This window comes from Lissotriton helveticus, chromosome 1_1, assembly GCF_964261635.1.
Source record: "Lissotriton helveticus chromosome 1_1, aLisHel1.1, whole genome shotgun sequence".
NCBI classification, from domain to species: Eukaryota; Metazoa; Chordata; class Amphibia; order Caudata; family Salamandridae; genus Lissotriton; species Lissotriton helveticus.
Window position 1 is genome coordinate 32,517,404 of NC_136057.1, and position 18,408 is coordinate 32,535,811.

The following is an 18,408-nucleotide window of genomic DNA, read 5'->3' on the forward strand; positions in this document are numbered from 1 at the left end:
GCATATCTACCTGATCATTTTTAAGAAAAAGAACACTGACGATACTGAGCCGTTAGTCTTCTCTTTGAAGGTTAATCTATCATCAAAAAAGACTCCTAGATTCCTCGCCTTGGTCGGTGGAGAAGGGAGAGTGCCTAGGTCAGTCGGCCACCAGTTAGATGAGGTATTGTTTCCTAAAAGAAGAACCTCAGGGGTATATTACCAACAACTAGCTATATTTATCGCTAAATGGGCTTAGCAAGTTTTTTTTATCGCCAAGCATCGCTGGATTTTATTGCAGAGATAACGTGCTATTAGCAACATTTATCTCTAAAGCAATAAAATATCCAGCGATAGCGGCGAAATGCGTGAATATCGCTGAGAATACAGCGATATTCGCGCATTAACGCCAATAGGGTCTTAGCCATAATATCCACCTCCAATTGAATATAATGGCTAAGAACTGGTCTGATCAGGCATTAGCTTTTAGAGATATTCGCGCTTAGCGCGAATATTTCCATCGCTACGCCTGTGTTGATAATAGGCGATAGCGATGTTAGCGACTGTTTTTAGTTGCTAACAGGTTGGGTACGCCTACTTTGCATGTCATTAGCGATAAATATCGCTGACATGCAAAGCTGGCCCAAAACTCGCTATCACCTAAAAGCTGTCGCTAACTGATGTCAGCAACAGCTTGCTAATAGGGCGATGAAATTATCATGATAATATCATGATGATAATTTCATTTCACCCGCCTTGATAATATGCCCCTCAGTTTTTACACAGTTAAGTTTTAAACAGTTTTAGCCTCATCCATGCAGTGACCTGAGACATGCAGCTGTTAAAACCCTCTGCAGTTTCAGTTGGGTTGCTAGCTATTGAAACAATAATCTGGGTATCATCAGCGTAGGATACTTCTGAGACACTACAAGGTTTCATAGTCCTGGCCAGTGGGGTCACATATAGATTGAAGAGAGTAGGGCTCAATGAGGAACCCTGTGGCACCCCAAAAGGCAGCTTGAATTCATCCAAGGAGAAGGATCCCAGCTGTGCCTTTTATTCCAAGCTCAGTCGGTTAGTTAAAATGTCGTGACTGACTGTATCGAAAGCCGCCGACAAATGCAACAGGACCAGGGCCGCCTCCCCTCCTTTATCCATTAGATATGGAAGCTCGGGCAAAGCTGCGACCAAAGCAGTCTGTATTCTGCTACATGTCTCTTTCCTTTCACTGCCCCCTTCTTACACCACCCACAATATTGCTTCATTACATACGTCCTAATCATGTGCTGTATTGTAATTCTAGTTAATTCACTGGAGTCGTAAAATGTAGGGGCATATTAGCAAGTACCTCGTTAAAATTATTGCCATTTTAGCGGCAGGAAACTGTTGCTAAAATAGCAATAATGGGCTCGCTAATATGCGTTATAGAGTTCCAATAGAAGCCCAGGTTAGATGTCCAGGACATGTAACCTGGGCTCCTATTGGAAATCTATGACGCATATTAGCAAGCCCATTATCGCCGTTTTAGCGGCAGTTTCCTGCCACTAAACTGGTGATAATGTTAACGCAGTTCTTGCTAATATGCCCCGTAGTTCTTTTAGTTCGCCTTTTGATTTCTGTCTCTGATATTTGTCATCAAACACCTATGATCTACATTATTGGAATGCACATTTATGTCCTGATGAAGACCTTACACAGAAGAAAATCCCATTTAGGCTGAAAGATGTTGATTTTGTGTCTTAGTAGCTGAATGTTGTAAACATCTGTAATGTACAGTTCAGGGTTAGAAATAACCAGACACAAGAACGTCACCACTATCCAACTGTTTTAATAGCACTCCTACCTTAGTCAAAAAACATTTTTTATATCTATTTTCCACTGTACTTCACACAAAGTTTTGTGATAAAGATTCTAATTTTATCTGTTGTTAATTTTTCAAAGTTCTAGTTTAGCTGATTGTTTGATGGAGGCCTAAAAAGGTTCACAAACATGGGACAAACAAATATAACACAATTAAATGGAACCAACATGTCATCATACCCTTAGCATCTAAATCAATCATTTTACTAATACATATTCTTAATAAACACATTCAAAGACAGCCTAAAATTGCTCCTTTCTTCTCACCTTTTCAGTATTGAGAGTTATTTCTGAATTATCTCTAGGGTGGACTAATCTTCCTCTAAGTTATAATGTTTCTCTATTCTCATTACAATAATTGTTTTTGTTGGTTCAAGCAGGAGCGGCACTAAAATGGAAGAACAAGAGGTGAACTGCTTTTCCACAGACACCAGACTCACCCATTGTCAGATGTGAAGAACACAAGAGTGTTGTTTTCCACTCCAAGCTGCTGGATGGTCGCCACTAATCCACCCACCGAGCCATCAAGTTCCATCAGGGCATCACCAAATGGGCCGCGCAGAGACTGCCCGGTGTACTCCTTGCTGGCAAACTGCGGGTAGTGGGTGTGCTGGGTGGGGAAAGAGATAAACGATAAGATTACCAGGTGTACCTTAACCCCTTCCGCGCTAATATACAAAGCCAGCTCGTCATGGGCGTTACCTGCGCTACGCGGATGATGAGCTGGCTTTGTCATAAACAAGCCATTTTTCAAATTCCAGCGCACAGCGGAAAAACGCGGTAGGGGTTAAACCAGTCAATAGTTTCAAAGACCAGATCAGCCATATTAATGCTTCACAAAACCCACATGAGACGCGTAGTAGAGGAAGAAAGGCTTCTGCTGCTGGACGGTGTCCACGATGAACTGCTTGGAGAAGGCGTTGTAGCGCGGCACCAGTGTGGTGAAGTCCACCGGCTGTTGGATAACCTTGTCGTTCTGGAAGACGGGCAGAAGGACTACATCCTGGTCACAGGTCCCAAAGCATTTGGTGTCTGGCGGGAAGCACGTGAGGTTCTGGCAGGGGCCCTTGGACAGAACACAGAGAGAGGAGATTCAAGAAGATGCCAGAACGCACATTACACAATAGTACAGACTGAGATCAAAGCCAATGAATGGGCTGTTTGGGGCCGGTTTTATAGTCTAGTAGGCAGTTTCTTTACTGTTTATTTCACAGAAACTGTCACGTCCATTGCCTGCAGCAAGGACACATGCATGCACAGACTGCATGTGTGAGTTTGTGTTACTATCCTTGAGAGGACTTGGGTGATAACAGTCACGCTGTGGGGACTTGTGTACATTGTGGGACATGAACCCAGGACCCCACAAGGCAATATCTTTTAAAAGAAAAAAACAGGCATCATGAACATATGTGTAATTTTTTTTACAACTTTTAAAACAGTTGCCTTTTGTAGACCTGTGAATCATCAAGGGCCCGATTCACAGAATGAACTTAAGACTCAATCTTAAACTTACTACTATTTTAGTATTCACAGAATGCACTTACTACTTTTGGCATTCACAGAATGAACTTACTACTTTTGGTATTCACAGAAGTTAGGATTTTGTCTTAAGTCTGTCTTAAATCTGTCTTAAATTTGTCTTAAGTCTGTCTCAAGTCTGTCTTAAGTTTGTCTTAAGTCTGTCTTAAATCTGTCTTAAATTTGTCTTAAGTCTGTCTCAAGTCTGTCTTAAATTTGTCTTAAGTCTGTCTCAAGTCTGTCTTAAGTTTGTCTTAAGACAAAATCCTAAATTCTGTGAATATCAAAAGTAGTAAGTTCATTCTGTGAATGCCAAAAGTAGTAAGTGTATTCTGTGAATACCAAAATAGTAGTAAGTTTAGGATTGAGTCTTAAATTCATTCTGTGAATCGGGCCCATTGTGTGTTTATATTTTTGCTCAGCTGCGCCCCTGTAGACAGGAGGCAGTACTGCAGTCTTAAATACTGCATATAAACACACAAGCAGCAAACACACATTTCAAAGGAAAAGCTGCTTAACCCTGTGTGTATCCAAATATTTTTTATGCACATTTATCTTTTCCATATTTATTAAATCAAAACTTTTATTTACAGGAAGTATTCCATTTAGAAATTTTGTGTCTGAATTTTGTTAGTGATTTTAAAAATATTGCTAAAAACAATTTGGGTCAGTTTCAAATCCCTGAATACTTCAATACTGTCATTTGATTCTTAACTGCAATTAAAGAGTGATGATGCACTACTATAAACTCTTTTTAACATTTTTGGCAAATAACTTAAAGGCATCAATGCTTATCTTTACATTTTAATACTGGTACCAAGAATTCAGAGTCTCTTTGATGCTTTCCCTTGGTTTGCATCTTAATATGCATTATGGACTATGTTGTTATAGATGATGGCTATATGTAAACAGTCTTTACAACAAAGCCTTTAACATGCAGCTTTCATCACGCAGGTACATTGTTGTGCCTTTACCGTGCTGCCTTTACCATGCATGATGTGTGTGTGTGTGTGTGTGTGTGTGTGTGTATATATATATATTGATATGACATTGTGTCAAAATTTGCACTGGAAGGCTCAATCGTACATAAATCTCACACAAGACACCAATAGCCTGCTTTACCTGAGCAATGCTTAGAATCACATGGAAACAAGACAGCCAATTACCTCATTGGCCTGTGATTCTAAAAGTTTGGCCCTGCACTACTTTTACTGTTTATCCAATAGAGTACAGTGGAATGGTACAAATAGTTATATGTCACAGCCTCAAGTTTAGTTTATTTAGGTCACAGAGTTGCAACCACAGTCCTGTGTTTCTGAGCTTTGATATCTTCAGCTATGCACCAACTTGTAGTTATCAAGTTATTTCATGTGCACCTAGGCAGCCCCATTTAATTCAGAAGCGATGAACTGCTCCCTTTAGCATGCTATGCCCTCTGGACTCTTTAAGCATTTAACTTGAGTAAGAAGAGTTTTAAACTGTCCTGTGATTATCCATTTTGATTTTACTAGCTTAAACATGTGGCTCAGCAAAATTCCTTCTTATAGTACATAAGAACAGGTATCTATGCCTGGTGCCATATGTGTACTAGCTCAGTACATAATTGTATCTCTAAATTAGTTACAGTGAGCTGATCAGTCAATCATCCTAACTCATCAGATTGCAGGTGCTAGGGCTGTTTTGTATTTCCATTGACACACAGAGGCCTTTTCAGGCTGAAACATGTTGACCGCCTTGACTGATGCCAAGGATAAGTAATTCTGCCTACTGGTGTCACATACTGTTTTTAACCTTATCCCTACTGTCCTCATTTTATATTAAAAATTATTTTGGGCATAGTAGATCATTTTAATCTCAGGTTCTGATACACAAATCCCACCAATGTGACTCACCAGACACTCTCCCTCCAGTTGGAGGCATCACTCACCTGGAGAAGGGGAGTACCCAGGTGCGGAACCCAATGATGATGTCACCCACAACAATTGCCCCAGTGGAGACAATATATGCCGCTCGTGCAAAATAGGATTTGAGGGCTTCCTGAACAACAACTGTGAGACTGTGGAATAACAATTGTGGTGGTCCATTCTACTCATGATTATATATATCTACCCAGGGAGCTGAGTGGACCTACAGTAGCGCCTTTCTCCGTCCTTTGATCATTGAGTTATCACTATAATCAAACACTATCTCTAGGGGGAACTGAACATTCCTGTAATCACACATAATTTATGTGTGGTCTTGAACAACCTGAGACTCACATTCTTTCTGTTTGGACACTTTAACATTGTGTTCTAACATTATTTGAGGTGGGACTTGAACTCAATATCTTCACACACTTTCTTGATGGAAATTTAAAAATCAAGTTAACCACACATTATCCTCTGTGGGTGTTTGACAATCACTATAATCACATACTATGTGGGGACTTGAACGCCACTGAAATTGTACACTATTTCTGTGGGAACTTGAGCATAACTTTAACCACACACTATCTTTATGGGGACTTGAACATTCCTATAATCACACATAATTTATCTGTGGACTTGAACATCCTTAGCCTCAAATTCAACAGATTGGAGACTTGAACATTGTGTATTAACACTCACTCCGGCAGTATTTGAACAAGATAATCTTAGCACACTATTTGAGTGTGGAGATGAACATTGTCTTTGCACATTATTTCAGTTGAATTGTGAACACAATTTTTGTTACACATTATCTCTATGGGACTTAAAATTCACAATAATGATATATTATCTCAGTGGATGCTTGAGAATTACTGTAAGCACACACGGTCTTTGTGGGGACGTGAACAACAATATAATCACACACTGTCTCTGTGGGGACTTGAACATCACTAACTGGACACTATCTTTGTGGGAACGTGAGATAAGTATGAACTGACACTATCTCTGCGAGGACTTGAACATCACCATAATCACACACTATCTCTGCGAGGACTTGGACATCACACACTATCTCTGCGAGGACTTGAACATCACCATAATCACACACTATCTCTGCGAGGACTTAACCATTACCATAATCGCACACTATCTCTGCGAGGACTTAAACATCACCATAATCACACACTATCTCCGTGGGACTTGAACATCACTATAACCAAACACTATTTCTGCGAGGACTTGAACATCACTATAATCACACACTATCTCTGCGAGGACTTAACCATTACCATAATCACACACTATCTCCGTGGGACTTGAACATCACTATAACCACACACTATTTCTGCGAGGACCTGAACATCACTATAATCACACACTATCTCTGCGAGGACTTAACCATTACCATAATCACACACTATTTCTGCGAGGACTTGAACATCACTATAATCACACACTCTCTCTGTGAGGACTTGAGATAACTATGAACTTACATAAGCTATGGACCCAGATTTACTATGCCTTTGCTTTGTCCTTATATCTGTGGAGACTTGAACATCAAATACCCACGTGAACCACCATTTCTGAGAGGACTTGAACATCACTATAATCACACACTATCTCTGTGGAGACTTAAGAATCATTACCTTCACACTCTACTTCTGCGGGTAATTTCATCAAGGCTGGAGACATTATCTGTGTAGACAAAACAATCAAGACCCACTCCCTCGGCGTACGACCAAATCAGTGACTAGAGGGGGGGTGTTTCAAACGTCCTACTCCCTACCACTCTCTTACCAATATTGTAAGAGACAATATGCACTGTTCTCCGCCAATGTATAAAAACCTGTTCTCCAGGGCAACACACCAGAACCAACACATAAGGTGTACCCGAATCCCGGGATTTACCACTGTATCCACACCCAACGTTGGACACTGCTCTTGTTAGAGCAAAAAATGTGAAAGACGCAAGTGACACCTCACGGAAACACCACCGTCGGGGTAACTGGTATCAAATTTCCAGACAGGCCCCTGTCTCATCATCGGTTGTCACATGCGTCTTAAAGAAAAATAAGATGAAAGGAAAGAAGTGTCCAAAACAACAAACATATATAAAGTGACAAACTAGTGAAGGTGCAGAAATATCTGCTAGTGACCAAGACATATAAACAAAGTGAAAATAAAGTAACAAAGTGCATAAAAACACACACCCAATCAACCGTCCCTTACCCAACTTTATTCATAGGGCGGAGATGGTGTGCTTGTATAAAAAAGGGGGCTGGTAGTTAATCATATCTACCACAACCTCCTGCCAGTTTCGACATGTTTCACTGCTATGTTATATTAAAGCAGTTTCTTCAGGGCTGCACTCTGGGAATGTCACTTCACTGTCTTGGACACTAGTTCTATAGTGTGCTGCCAAAAGAGAACAGGTAAAAAGACCAAATTAAAACCATGTGGACCTGCACCAGGAGCCAAAGCACCCTGGATGTACTGAGAAAAGACTGGGGTATATAAAGTGAAATATTACCAAAGGGCAGCCAGGCCATTCATACCGGCCGCTCCAGTATCTATAAGGGCAATCAACACTTCTCATGTAAGTCTGTGCCTTATTGCTCCATTATCAAATCTGTAAAGGGTAAAATATATGCGTTTGTATCATGATCAAACTGAGATATATTGCTGTCTCCTCATTTGTACCAACACACTCCGCAAGGTTCAGCCCCATTATCATAACTGAGGCGTGCCAGTAACTGATGTGAGGAACGCTCTATTAACAAATGCTCCCCATCACATAGACTGCCGTGGTGCAAACAATCTCACAATCGCACAACCTACTGCCCATCCGCTTTTACACTTTTTTCACGAAACAACAATGTTTCACTTGTAAGGTATCCTGCCCCTCGGTACCGAGTGGCATGTAGGGAAACTGGGGCTAACAACATCTCTGCCTCGCAAAGCACCCATCCCTATGTTCAAGTTACTTCCCTGCTCAGAATCTCTACCAGACACCCTCTCACCGTGCCGTGCTCGGAAGGCGCCTTTCCTCAGCCGTGCACGCCCAACAAACACCGGAGCTACAAGGCTGCCGCGCCGGCCGGGTACCGCCCCTGCTTGCGTACCACGTGACTTCAGGTGTCTGTGTGTCGGCCATCTTAGCCTAGTTGCCGATAGCTACTAAACGCTGGGAAACATATAGAAAAAACATAAGCCCATTTGCTCCCGCATTTAAAACAATGCGTAGTAAAGTACAACTTGCGTGGGCATATAAATCAACCCCTCAATGAATGCCGACGGAGTCCCGCCGACCCGTCCTTGCCGCTAAGCAGGAAACGAAAGGAGAAAAGGACTCGTGTGAGGCGGCCATGCTAGCCTAGTCAATTTAAACAACTTCAGCCCTGATCTCTACAGCATCCAGGCTATCTCAGGCCAGATTGCGTCCTTGCAGGAATTTCGGGTTGTGCCAACTATGCTACATACAGCACCTCACTGCCTCTCCTGAAGCTGGATCTAAAGCGCTATATAATATGTAATATGTAGCACAGACTCCGCCGTCACATCATGTGTATCAGGAAGCCTAGGTCTAGAGTGGGGCCCTGCATAGGTGGTAAACAGGGGTTCACCTGTACTCCTCAAACCTATCTAGGTCAGTGTGTTTACAAAGCTCTACACCACTCCATCATTACTCATTATCCACAGGGGGGGTTTTGTTCCTTTCTCGCCATACTTCCAGTATCGCCACAGTGTAACAAAGGGGTTTAGATATCTGGACCCTACATTTACACCAGCCCACCATATCTAATAGGGCAACCTATGATAGACTGTATAATGTGGTGGACGTTTCAGAACTGAATATGGAACTTACAGTTTGACACGGTTCCATTCAATAATCTCATTTAGACCCTTCCTGTCTGTTTTCTCATTAAAGATCCAGCGTGATTCTTTAGCCAATAAGATCTCCTCTATGGGGGCGACCATGGCACCAAGCATAGCTTGCATCTATGTTGGACAGTTCGAGGAGCACGTCATCTATCACAATAACAACCCGTTCCAGAGTCAGCTTAGGCTCTGGAAACGATATATAGATGACGTGCTGTGCATTTGGACCGGCACTGAGGAGCGCCTCGTAGAATTCCTCAACTGGCTTAATGTCCAAGATGGCAACCTCAAGTTCACTTGGACATACGACAGACACAAGGCAGTATATCTGGACTTGGATATTGAGTACAATATGGGCACTATTAACACCTGTGTACATCAAAAGCCCACGGATAGGAATTCCCTGCTGTCATACAACTCTTTCCACCCCAGGGCTCTGAGGGACAATTTGCCGGTGGGGCAATTTCTGAGATACAGAAGAAATTGTTCAGATACCAACACCTTTCTGGAACAATCTGAAATATTGACGGATAAACTTATCAGAAGGAATTACCCCACCAGGACGGTGAAGCAGGCTAAAAAGAGAGCACTGAACACACCCAGGAGTGCCCTGCTAGAAAAAACGACCAAACAGAGGGATGAATGTGTACCAGTGGTTATGACCTTCGACCCTATGGCCACTAAGATCCGGCAGTCCATCCGGAAGCACTGGTCAATTCTATCAGACAGTGACTTCAAGATGCCACCCCCCAGATTTGCTTTTAAAAGGGCAAGCAATCTAAAAGATAAACTTGTACACTCTAGGGCACCCTCTACACCCACTGACCAACCATCCACTATACCCAAAGGCCACTATCCATGTGGAACATGCTCGGTCTGCCCACTGACTAGAAAGAGCAAAAGCGTGACATTGACATCTGGCAAGGAGTGGTTCCACAATCAATTTAGTAACTGTAACTCCACTCAAGTGGTGTATAGGTTAACATGCCAGTGTGGTCTACAATACATCGGCCTGACCAGTCGAAAAATTAAAGTACGCATACAAGAGCATTTGAGTACCATTAGGGCTGGTAAATTGACAACGAGGTTGGTCCAACACTGTTTTTCCACGAAACACACTTTTCAGTGGACCATCCTTGAAAAGGTTCGAGGGTCCCCCCAAAATTTAGAGGAGATCTTATTGGCTAAAGAATCACGCTGGATCTTTAATGAGAAAACAGACAGGAAGGGTCTAAATGAGATTATTGAATGGAACCGTGTCAAACTGTAAGTTCCATATTCAGTTCTGAAACGTCCACCACATTATACAGTCTATCATAGGTTGCCCTATTAGATATGGTGGGCTGGTGTAAATGTAGGGTCCAGATATCTAAACCCCTTTGTTACACTGTGGCGATACTGGAAGTATGGCGAGAAAGGAACAAAACCCCCCCTGTGGATAATGAGTAATGATGGAGTGGTGTAGAGCTTTGTAAACACACTGACCTAGATAGGTTTGAGGAGTACAGGTGAACCCCTGTTTACCACCTATGCAGGGCCCCACTCTAGACCTAGGCTTCCTGATACACATGATGTGACGGCGGAGTCTGTGCTACATATTACATATTATATAGCGCTTTAGATCCAGCTTCAGGAGAGGCAGTGAGGTGCTGTATGTAGCATAGTTGGCACAACCCGAAATTCCTGCAAGGACGCAATCTGGCCTGAGATAGCCTGGATGCTGTAGAGATCAGGGCTGAAGTTGTTTAAATTGACTAGGCTAGCATGGCCGCCTCACACGAGTCCTTTTCTCCTTTCGTTTCCTGCTTAGCGGCAAGGACGGGTCGGCGGGACTCCGTCGGCATTCATTGAGGGGTTGATTTATATGCCCACGCAAGTTGTACTTTACTACGCATTGTTTTAAATGCGGGAGCAAATGGGCTTATGTTTTTTCTATATGTTTCCCAGCGTTTAGTAGCTATCGGCAACTAGGCTAAGATGGCCGACACACAGACACCTGAAGTCACGTGGTACGCAAGCAGGGGCGGTACCCGGCCGGCGCGGCAGCCTTGTAGCTCCGGTGTTTGTTGGGCGTGCACGGCTGAGGAAAGGCGCCTTCCGAGCACGGCACGGTGAGAGGGTGTCTGGTAGAGATTCTGAGCAGGGAAGTAACTTGAACATAGGGATGGGTGCTTTGCGAGGCAGAGATGTTGTTAGCCCCAGTTTCCCTACATGCCACTCGGTACCGAGGGGCAGGATACCTTACAAGTGAAACATTGTTGTTTCGTGAAAAAAGTGTAAAAGCGGATGGGCAGTAGGTTGTGCGATTGTGAGATTGTTTGCACCACGGCAGTCTATGTGATGGGGAGCATTTGTTAATAGAGCGTTCCTCACATCAGTTACTGGCACGCCTCAGTTATGATAATGGGGCTGAACCTTGCGGAGTGTGTTGGTACAAATGAGGAGACAGCAATATATCTCAGTTTGATCATGATACAAACGCATATATTTTACCCTTTACAGATTTGATAATGGAGCAATAAGGCACAGACTTACATGAGAAGTGTTGATTGCCCTTATAGATACTGGAGCGGCCGGTATGAATGGCCTGGCTGCCCTTTGGTAATATTTCACTTTATATACCCCAGTCTTTTCTCAGTACATCCAGGGTGCTTTGGCTCCTGGTGCAGGTCCACATGGTTTTAATTTGGTCTTTTTACCTGTTCTCTTTTGGCAGCACACTATAGAACTAGTGTCCAAGACAGTGAAGTGACATTCCCAGAGTGCAGCCCTGAAGAAACTGCTTTAATATAACATAGCAGTGAAACATGTCGGCACTGGCAGGAGGTTGTGGTAGATATGATTAACTACCAGCCCCCTTTTTTATACAAGCACACCATCTCCGCCCTATGAATAAAGTTGGGTAAGGGACGGTTGATTGGGTGTGTGTTTTTATGCACTTTGTTACTTTATTTTCACTTTGTTTATATGTTTTGGTCACTAGCAGATATTTCTGCACCTTCACTAGTTTGTCACTATATATGTTTGTTGTTTTGGACACTTCTTTCCTTTCATCTTATTTTTCTTTAAGACGCATGTGACAACCGATGATGAGACAGGGGCCTGTCTGGAAATTTGATACCAGTTACCCCGACGGTGGAGTTTCCGTGAGGTGTCACTTGCGTCTTTCACATTTTTTGCTCTAACAAGAGCAGTGTCCAACGTTGGGTGTGGATACAGTGGTAAATCCCGGGATTCGGGTACACCTTATGTGTTGGTTCTGGTGTGTTGCCCTGGAGAACAGGTTTTTATACATTGGCGGAGAACAGTGCATATTGTCTCTTACAATATTGGTAAGAGAGTGGTAGGGAGTAGGACGTTTGAAACACCCCCCCTCTAGTCACTGATTTGGTCGTACGCCGAGGGAGTGGGTCTTGATTGTTTTGTTGACTTTGAGTGGAGGGCGACCCGCTCCAGCATCCCTCTGTGCTCCTTTAATTGTTTAAATTATCTGTGTAGAGACAATGGTGCTACACCACCTCTGTGGGCACCATCACACACCATACATATGCAGTGATCACAATCACCTCTTGGTATCATCACTTACTAATCCTGTTCATTACATGCCATTCCATGGAAGATGTTATCTAACAGCTGGTTTGACAACATATAAGTAACTATATAAACTCTGTGTTCCAGTTGATCACATGATTTGATACCATCTGTTGATTTATCTATGCATTGTTATTGCCTATCATTTTTAGCACTGAGAAATGGGTGACCTGCAGTTTAAATTATCTTTCTGTACCCATGATATATGATGTCTTCTGACACATTATGAGCATTATCCATCTTTATGTAGCCCTAGGATATGTGCGGCACTTCATATAAAAACTGATTATAATATTTCTGTATATTTCTGATAAAATAAACATTTACCCTTATGCCTTTGACTGTATTTGATCACTAATGACAATTATGGTGTAGGTCCTCACAAGGATATTAGTACGTGTTCAAACCCCATTAACGTGGTTATGTGGGCGCGTTTAAAGATCAATATATTTGCTTGTTTGAATAAGAATATCCTCAAAGAACATGTAGATCCAATGAAGGAGGGGTGAGCGTAGCAGGAAGTGGGAACTAAAATCCTGCCTTTCACCACAGCCAACCAAAACTGAAGGTGGGCAGGCCGAAATATCATCTGCTCCATATAGAGAAATGTTGAGACTGTTATCGGCCTGTCAGCATCTGCTGCTCATGCCATGGACCAGCCCTGCACTCAACATGCCGCGATGGTCACTTGTTGTATTCTCTTATTTGATATAAGTTTGTATATCACTTTAATGGAGAACATTCTATCTGGGCTGATGTCATGATGCTCCTTGTAACTTAGACATTCTCTACTTGCCAGTTGCTCCTACGCCTGGACAGGGAACACCAGCTTAATCTCTGTATCATCATTAAACTACTTATTCTTCTACACTGCTTCCATGGTTATTATCTACAGTCACATCATCACTCATACTATGTGGTTCACTGGATCAGTCCCATGTTCAGTTGCAAAGGGAAGGAGCTGCTGTGTGATCAGTGATTGAACTCCAAGGATCAGACACCAGCTGATGGGGTCTCCACATAGCTCTGTTATTACCCAATGCCACTGCTTATTTTGAGCTGGAGGTTGCCAGTGGGGGAGCACGGTCACAAATTCTTGGGAAACATCAGACATTTCCTAAGAGCAAAAGAAGGAAAAACACACAAAGGAGAAGGACAGAGGAAGAGAGCGATGGAAAAACCATCACAAAGCAAGAAAGTAAGAACCGGCAAGAGTATCTTTTAGATGCAAGGGGCATGAGGTGGATTTGAGTCTATGCAGCATTGGTTTTCGGTGCATGGCTTTTAATAGCCGAGAGCTGAGCAGTGCTTTACGCACTGGCATCCATTCTTTCAGGATTAGGCACTGGCCAACCCCTGTCTGTAGATCATGAAATAAACCAGCCAATGGGATCTGCTCATAGCACTGTCACCACCCAACACCTGTCTGTAGACCATGAAATGAACCAGCCAATGGTATCTGCACAGAGCACTGTCACCACCCAACCCCTGTCTGTAGAACATCAAGTAAACCAGCCAATGGGATCTGCACAGAGCACTGTCACCACTCAACACCTGTCTGTAGAACATGAAGTGAACCAGCCAATGGGGTCTGCACAAAGCCCTGTTACCACCCAATCCCTGTCTAAAGAATAAAATGGGTCTGCCTAGAGAACTGTTACCATCCAATCCCTGTCTAAAGAATAAATGGGGTCTGCACAGAGCACTGTTATCAAATAATTCTTGTCTGTATTAGATGAAATATTTCAGCCAATGGGGTCTGCACAGAGCACTGTTTTCACCCATCCCCTCTCTGTAGAAGAGGAAGTAAATCAGCCAATGGGGTCTGCACAGAATATTGTTATTATCCAACCCTTGTCTGTAAGACTTGAACTAAACCAACCGATGGGGTCTGCACAAAACCCTGTTACCACCTAACCCTTGTCTGTAGAACATGAAATAAACTCGCCAGTGGGGTATTCATAGAACACTGTTAGCACCCAACCCCTATGTTTAGAACATGACGTAAACCAGCAAATTGGGTCTGTGCAGAGCACTGTTCTCACCCAACACCTGTCTGTAGAACAAGAAGTAAACAGGCCAATGGGGTCTTACCAGAGCCTGTTACCATCCAACCCCTGAAGGTATAGTATGAAATGATCCAGCCCTTGGGGTCTTCATAGAACACTGTTATTGCCCAACCCCTATCTTTAGAACATGACGTAAATCAGCAAATTGGGTCTGTGCAGAGCACTGTTATCACCCAACCATTGTCTGTGGAACAGAGGGGGTCTGCACAGAGCACTGCTATCCAATAACTCTTCTCTGTAGAACATTGAGTAAATCAGTTAACAGAGTCTGCACAGAGCTATGTTATCACCCAACTCTTGTCTGAGGGACATGAAGTAAACCATGCAATGGGGTACGCACAGAGCACTGCTTTCACCCAACCCCTGTCTGTAGAATATGAAGTAAAACAGCCAATGGGTTCCACACAGAACACTGTTATTATCCATCCCTTGTCTGTAAGACTTGATCTAAACCAGACAATGGTGGCTACACAGAGAACTGTTTTTACCCAACCCCAATCTGAAGAACATGAGATAAATCAGCCAATAGAGTCTGCATGAAGCACTGTTATCACCCACCCCTTGTCTGTATTACATGAAATAATCCAGCCAATGGGGCATGGAGAGAGCATTGTTCACACCCAACACCTGTCTGTAGAGCACAAAGTAAACCAGCCAATGGGGTCTGCACAGAGCACTGTTATAACCCACCCCAGTCTGTAGAACATGAGATAAAGCAGCCAATAGGGTCTGCATGGAGCACTGTTATCACCCACCCCTTGACTGTATTACATGAAGTAATCCAGCAAATGGGGTCTGGAGAGAGCATTGTTCACACCCAACACCTGTCTATAGAACATGAAGTGAACCAGCCAATGGGGTCTGCACAGAGCACTGTTATCACCCAACCCCTGACTGTAGAAAATGAAAGAAACCAGCCAATGAGATCTGCAAAGAACACAATTATTAATCATCCCTTGTTGGCAAGACATGAAATAAACCAGCCACTGGGGTCCGCACAGAGAACCGTTTTCACCCAAACCAAATCTGTAGAACATGAAATGATCCAGCCAATGGGGTCTGCACGGAGCACGGTTATCACCCAACCTTTGACTTTAGAACATGAAATAAGCTAGCTAATGGGGTATTCATAGAGCAATGTTATCATCCGACTCCTATCTTTAGAACATGATGTAAACCCTCAAATTTGGACTGCACAGAGCACTTTTATCACCCAACCCCTGTCTGTAGAACAAGAAGTAAACAAGCCAATGGGGTCTCCATAGAACACTGTTATCACCCACCCCCTTTCTTTAGAACATGAGATAAAGCAGCCATTGGGATCTGCACAGAGAACTGCTACTACCAACCCCTGTCTATAGAATTGGCGTTAATAAGCCAATGGGGTCTGAAGAGAGCACTGATACCACCCAATCCCTGTCTGTAGAACATGAAGCAATCTAGCCAACCACTGATACTACCCAACCACAAACTTTAGAAGATGACGTAAACCCATCAATGAAGTCTGCTCCGAGCACTATTATCACCCAACCTCTCTCTGTAGAGCATGAAGCAAACCAGCCAATGGGGTCTGCACAGAGCACTGTTAACACCCAACAATGTCTGTATTACATGAAGTAAACCAGAAAGTGGGGTCAGCACAAAGCACTGCTAAAACCCAACCCTTGTCTGTAGAACATGAAATAAACAAACCAATGGGGTCTGCACAGAGAACTGTTATCACCTAACTACTGTCTGTATAACATGAAGTAAACTAGCCAATTGGGTCAGCACAGAGCCCTGTGTGCATTAGTGGTTGACGGCTACCAGTGCGCCAGTGCAGAGAGGAAACGGGAATGTGTCATAGGTCAGTAAAAATGGCGAATTCCTGCCCGCTCCATTTGACGCAGTGCAACATGTTCCCTTGCTCAATTGTGGTGCTTCAAATCTTGATACACCTGGCCCTTGTGTGTAAAGTGTGATGCAGGTGTTTCTTGTTTTTCTGTTCATTCCTCCATCCCTTTCTCCCCCCCATTCCACTGAACCTTCTGATATGAATTTCCTGCCTACCTGGTCATGGGAGTACGGGACTCCCAGGAACTGGTCGAAACCCTGGTGGATGGGCAAGAAGGTCCCGTTGGCACCGAGGCCAAGGTGCCACTTCCCTACCATGGCGGTGGCATACCCACGTGTCTTCAGAAGTTCCGCGATGGTGATCTCCTTGAGCGGGAGGCCACCGATGGATCCCGGGTCAAACACACTCGGATAGACCCCGGAGCGGGTCTGATAGCGGCCAGTGAGCAGAGCTGCCCTGCAAGGAGAAGAGAGACATCACTAACCCTGAATTGTGGGTACATTATTTGCTTGATCTTTCACAAGTGTCATTTCACAGTTGCCTTTAAATAATATCAAATTCATATTCACAACAGTTAAGCAACCTTTACTACTCAATAAACTGCACACAACCCTACTCACATGACGCATGTCCTCTACCCCATTTTATTAAATAAACAATCAGGTCCTGGTTCACAAAGGTAACTTTCACTTTTAAGTAATTGACACTTTTTAGTAAAGTTACTATTTTTTGGCTACTTAGAAAGGGACTGCTTCACAAAAGTAATCAGACAAAATCCAAAACTTTACGACTTTTGGTATTCAGAAAAGGCATTTAGTAGTAGCAGTAAAGTTAGGAATCCTAACTTCACTACTACTAAATCCCTTTTGTGGATCCCAAAAGTCGTAAAGTTAGGATTTTGTCTCAGATTACTTTTGTGAATCGGGCCCAAAATGTTTAAATTTACTCCAACAATGTAATTTACAAGTCTCCACCAGATTGAAGGGCCTAGGCTTCATTTACAAACTGCAAGGGCAATTCACAAAGGTAACTTATAGCTTTGAGTAATTTACATGTGTAAAATACTTTTACACTTTTGAGTAAGTTTATAACTTTTGGCTATTCACAAAAAACAAGTGTGAATCTACTCAAACGTGTATGAGTAAATTACATGTGTAAATTACTTAAGCGTCTCCCTATGGTAAAGTAAAGAGAAAATGTAAAACAATTATTTAACTCCAAAATAAATATTAAAAAATAGTTTTATAACAAATTTGAAAGTAAATTAATTGTATATAGTTGTTCAAATTGTACAACACAATAAAAATGCTAAGCACTATCAACATAAATTTAAAAAACATCTTTATTTAATAGATATGTATTAAATGTATGTAAAATATTTTTCTGAAGTTATTTAAAAAAAAAAAATTCCATCTAAACAGAAAACATTTTATGCTGGAATAATTATTCCAACTGATATACACAATTAATTAAAAGTAATGCAATTATAATTTAATCAGAAAATAGATGTACATTATTTTTAAATTCAAAATAGATATTCAACAATGTTAAAATTAAGCAATCACTTAGTGCTATTTTTATATAAATATTATTTATATAAATATATATTATATTTTTATATATATAATAAATTAATTGTATCTATTTTTTTTAACTATGTTAAATAATTTAACTTAATATCTTTTTCAGTGTATTTTCTTTTAATTCCCTATTGCTAATATTTTTTATGGGAGGATGTTACAGTACCACTGGTTGGCATGTGTCATGCTGG

General features: G+C 42.3%; 1 protein-coding gene across 2 annotated transcripts in view; it reads right to left on the reverse strand.

Moving 5' to 3' along the window:
• The window catches only part of LOC144819699 (arylsulfatase A-like), a 99,590-nt gene that overhangs the window by 56,569 nt on the left and 24,613 nt on the right, over positions 1-18,408 (reverse strand). For both annotated transcript variants that reach the window (XM_078677546.1, XM_078677503.1), the window contains 3 exons: positions 16,853-17,093; positions 2,687-2,905; positions 2,280-2,449 (listed from right to left, as the gene is read on the reverse strand). In XM_078677546.1, the coding sequence (XP_078533672.1) occupies positions 2,280-2,449; positions 2,687-2,905; positions 16,853-17,093 (630 nt within the window). The remainder of the gene's footprint in view (positions 1-2,279; positions 2,450-2,686; positions 2,906-16,852; positions 17,094-18,408) is intronic.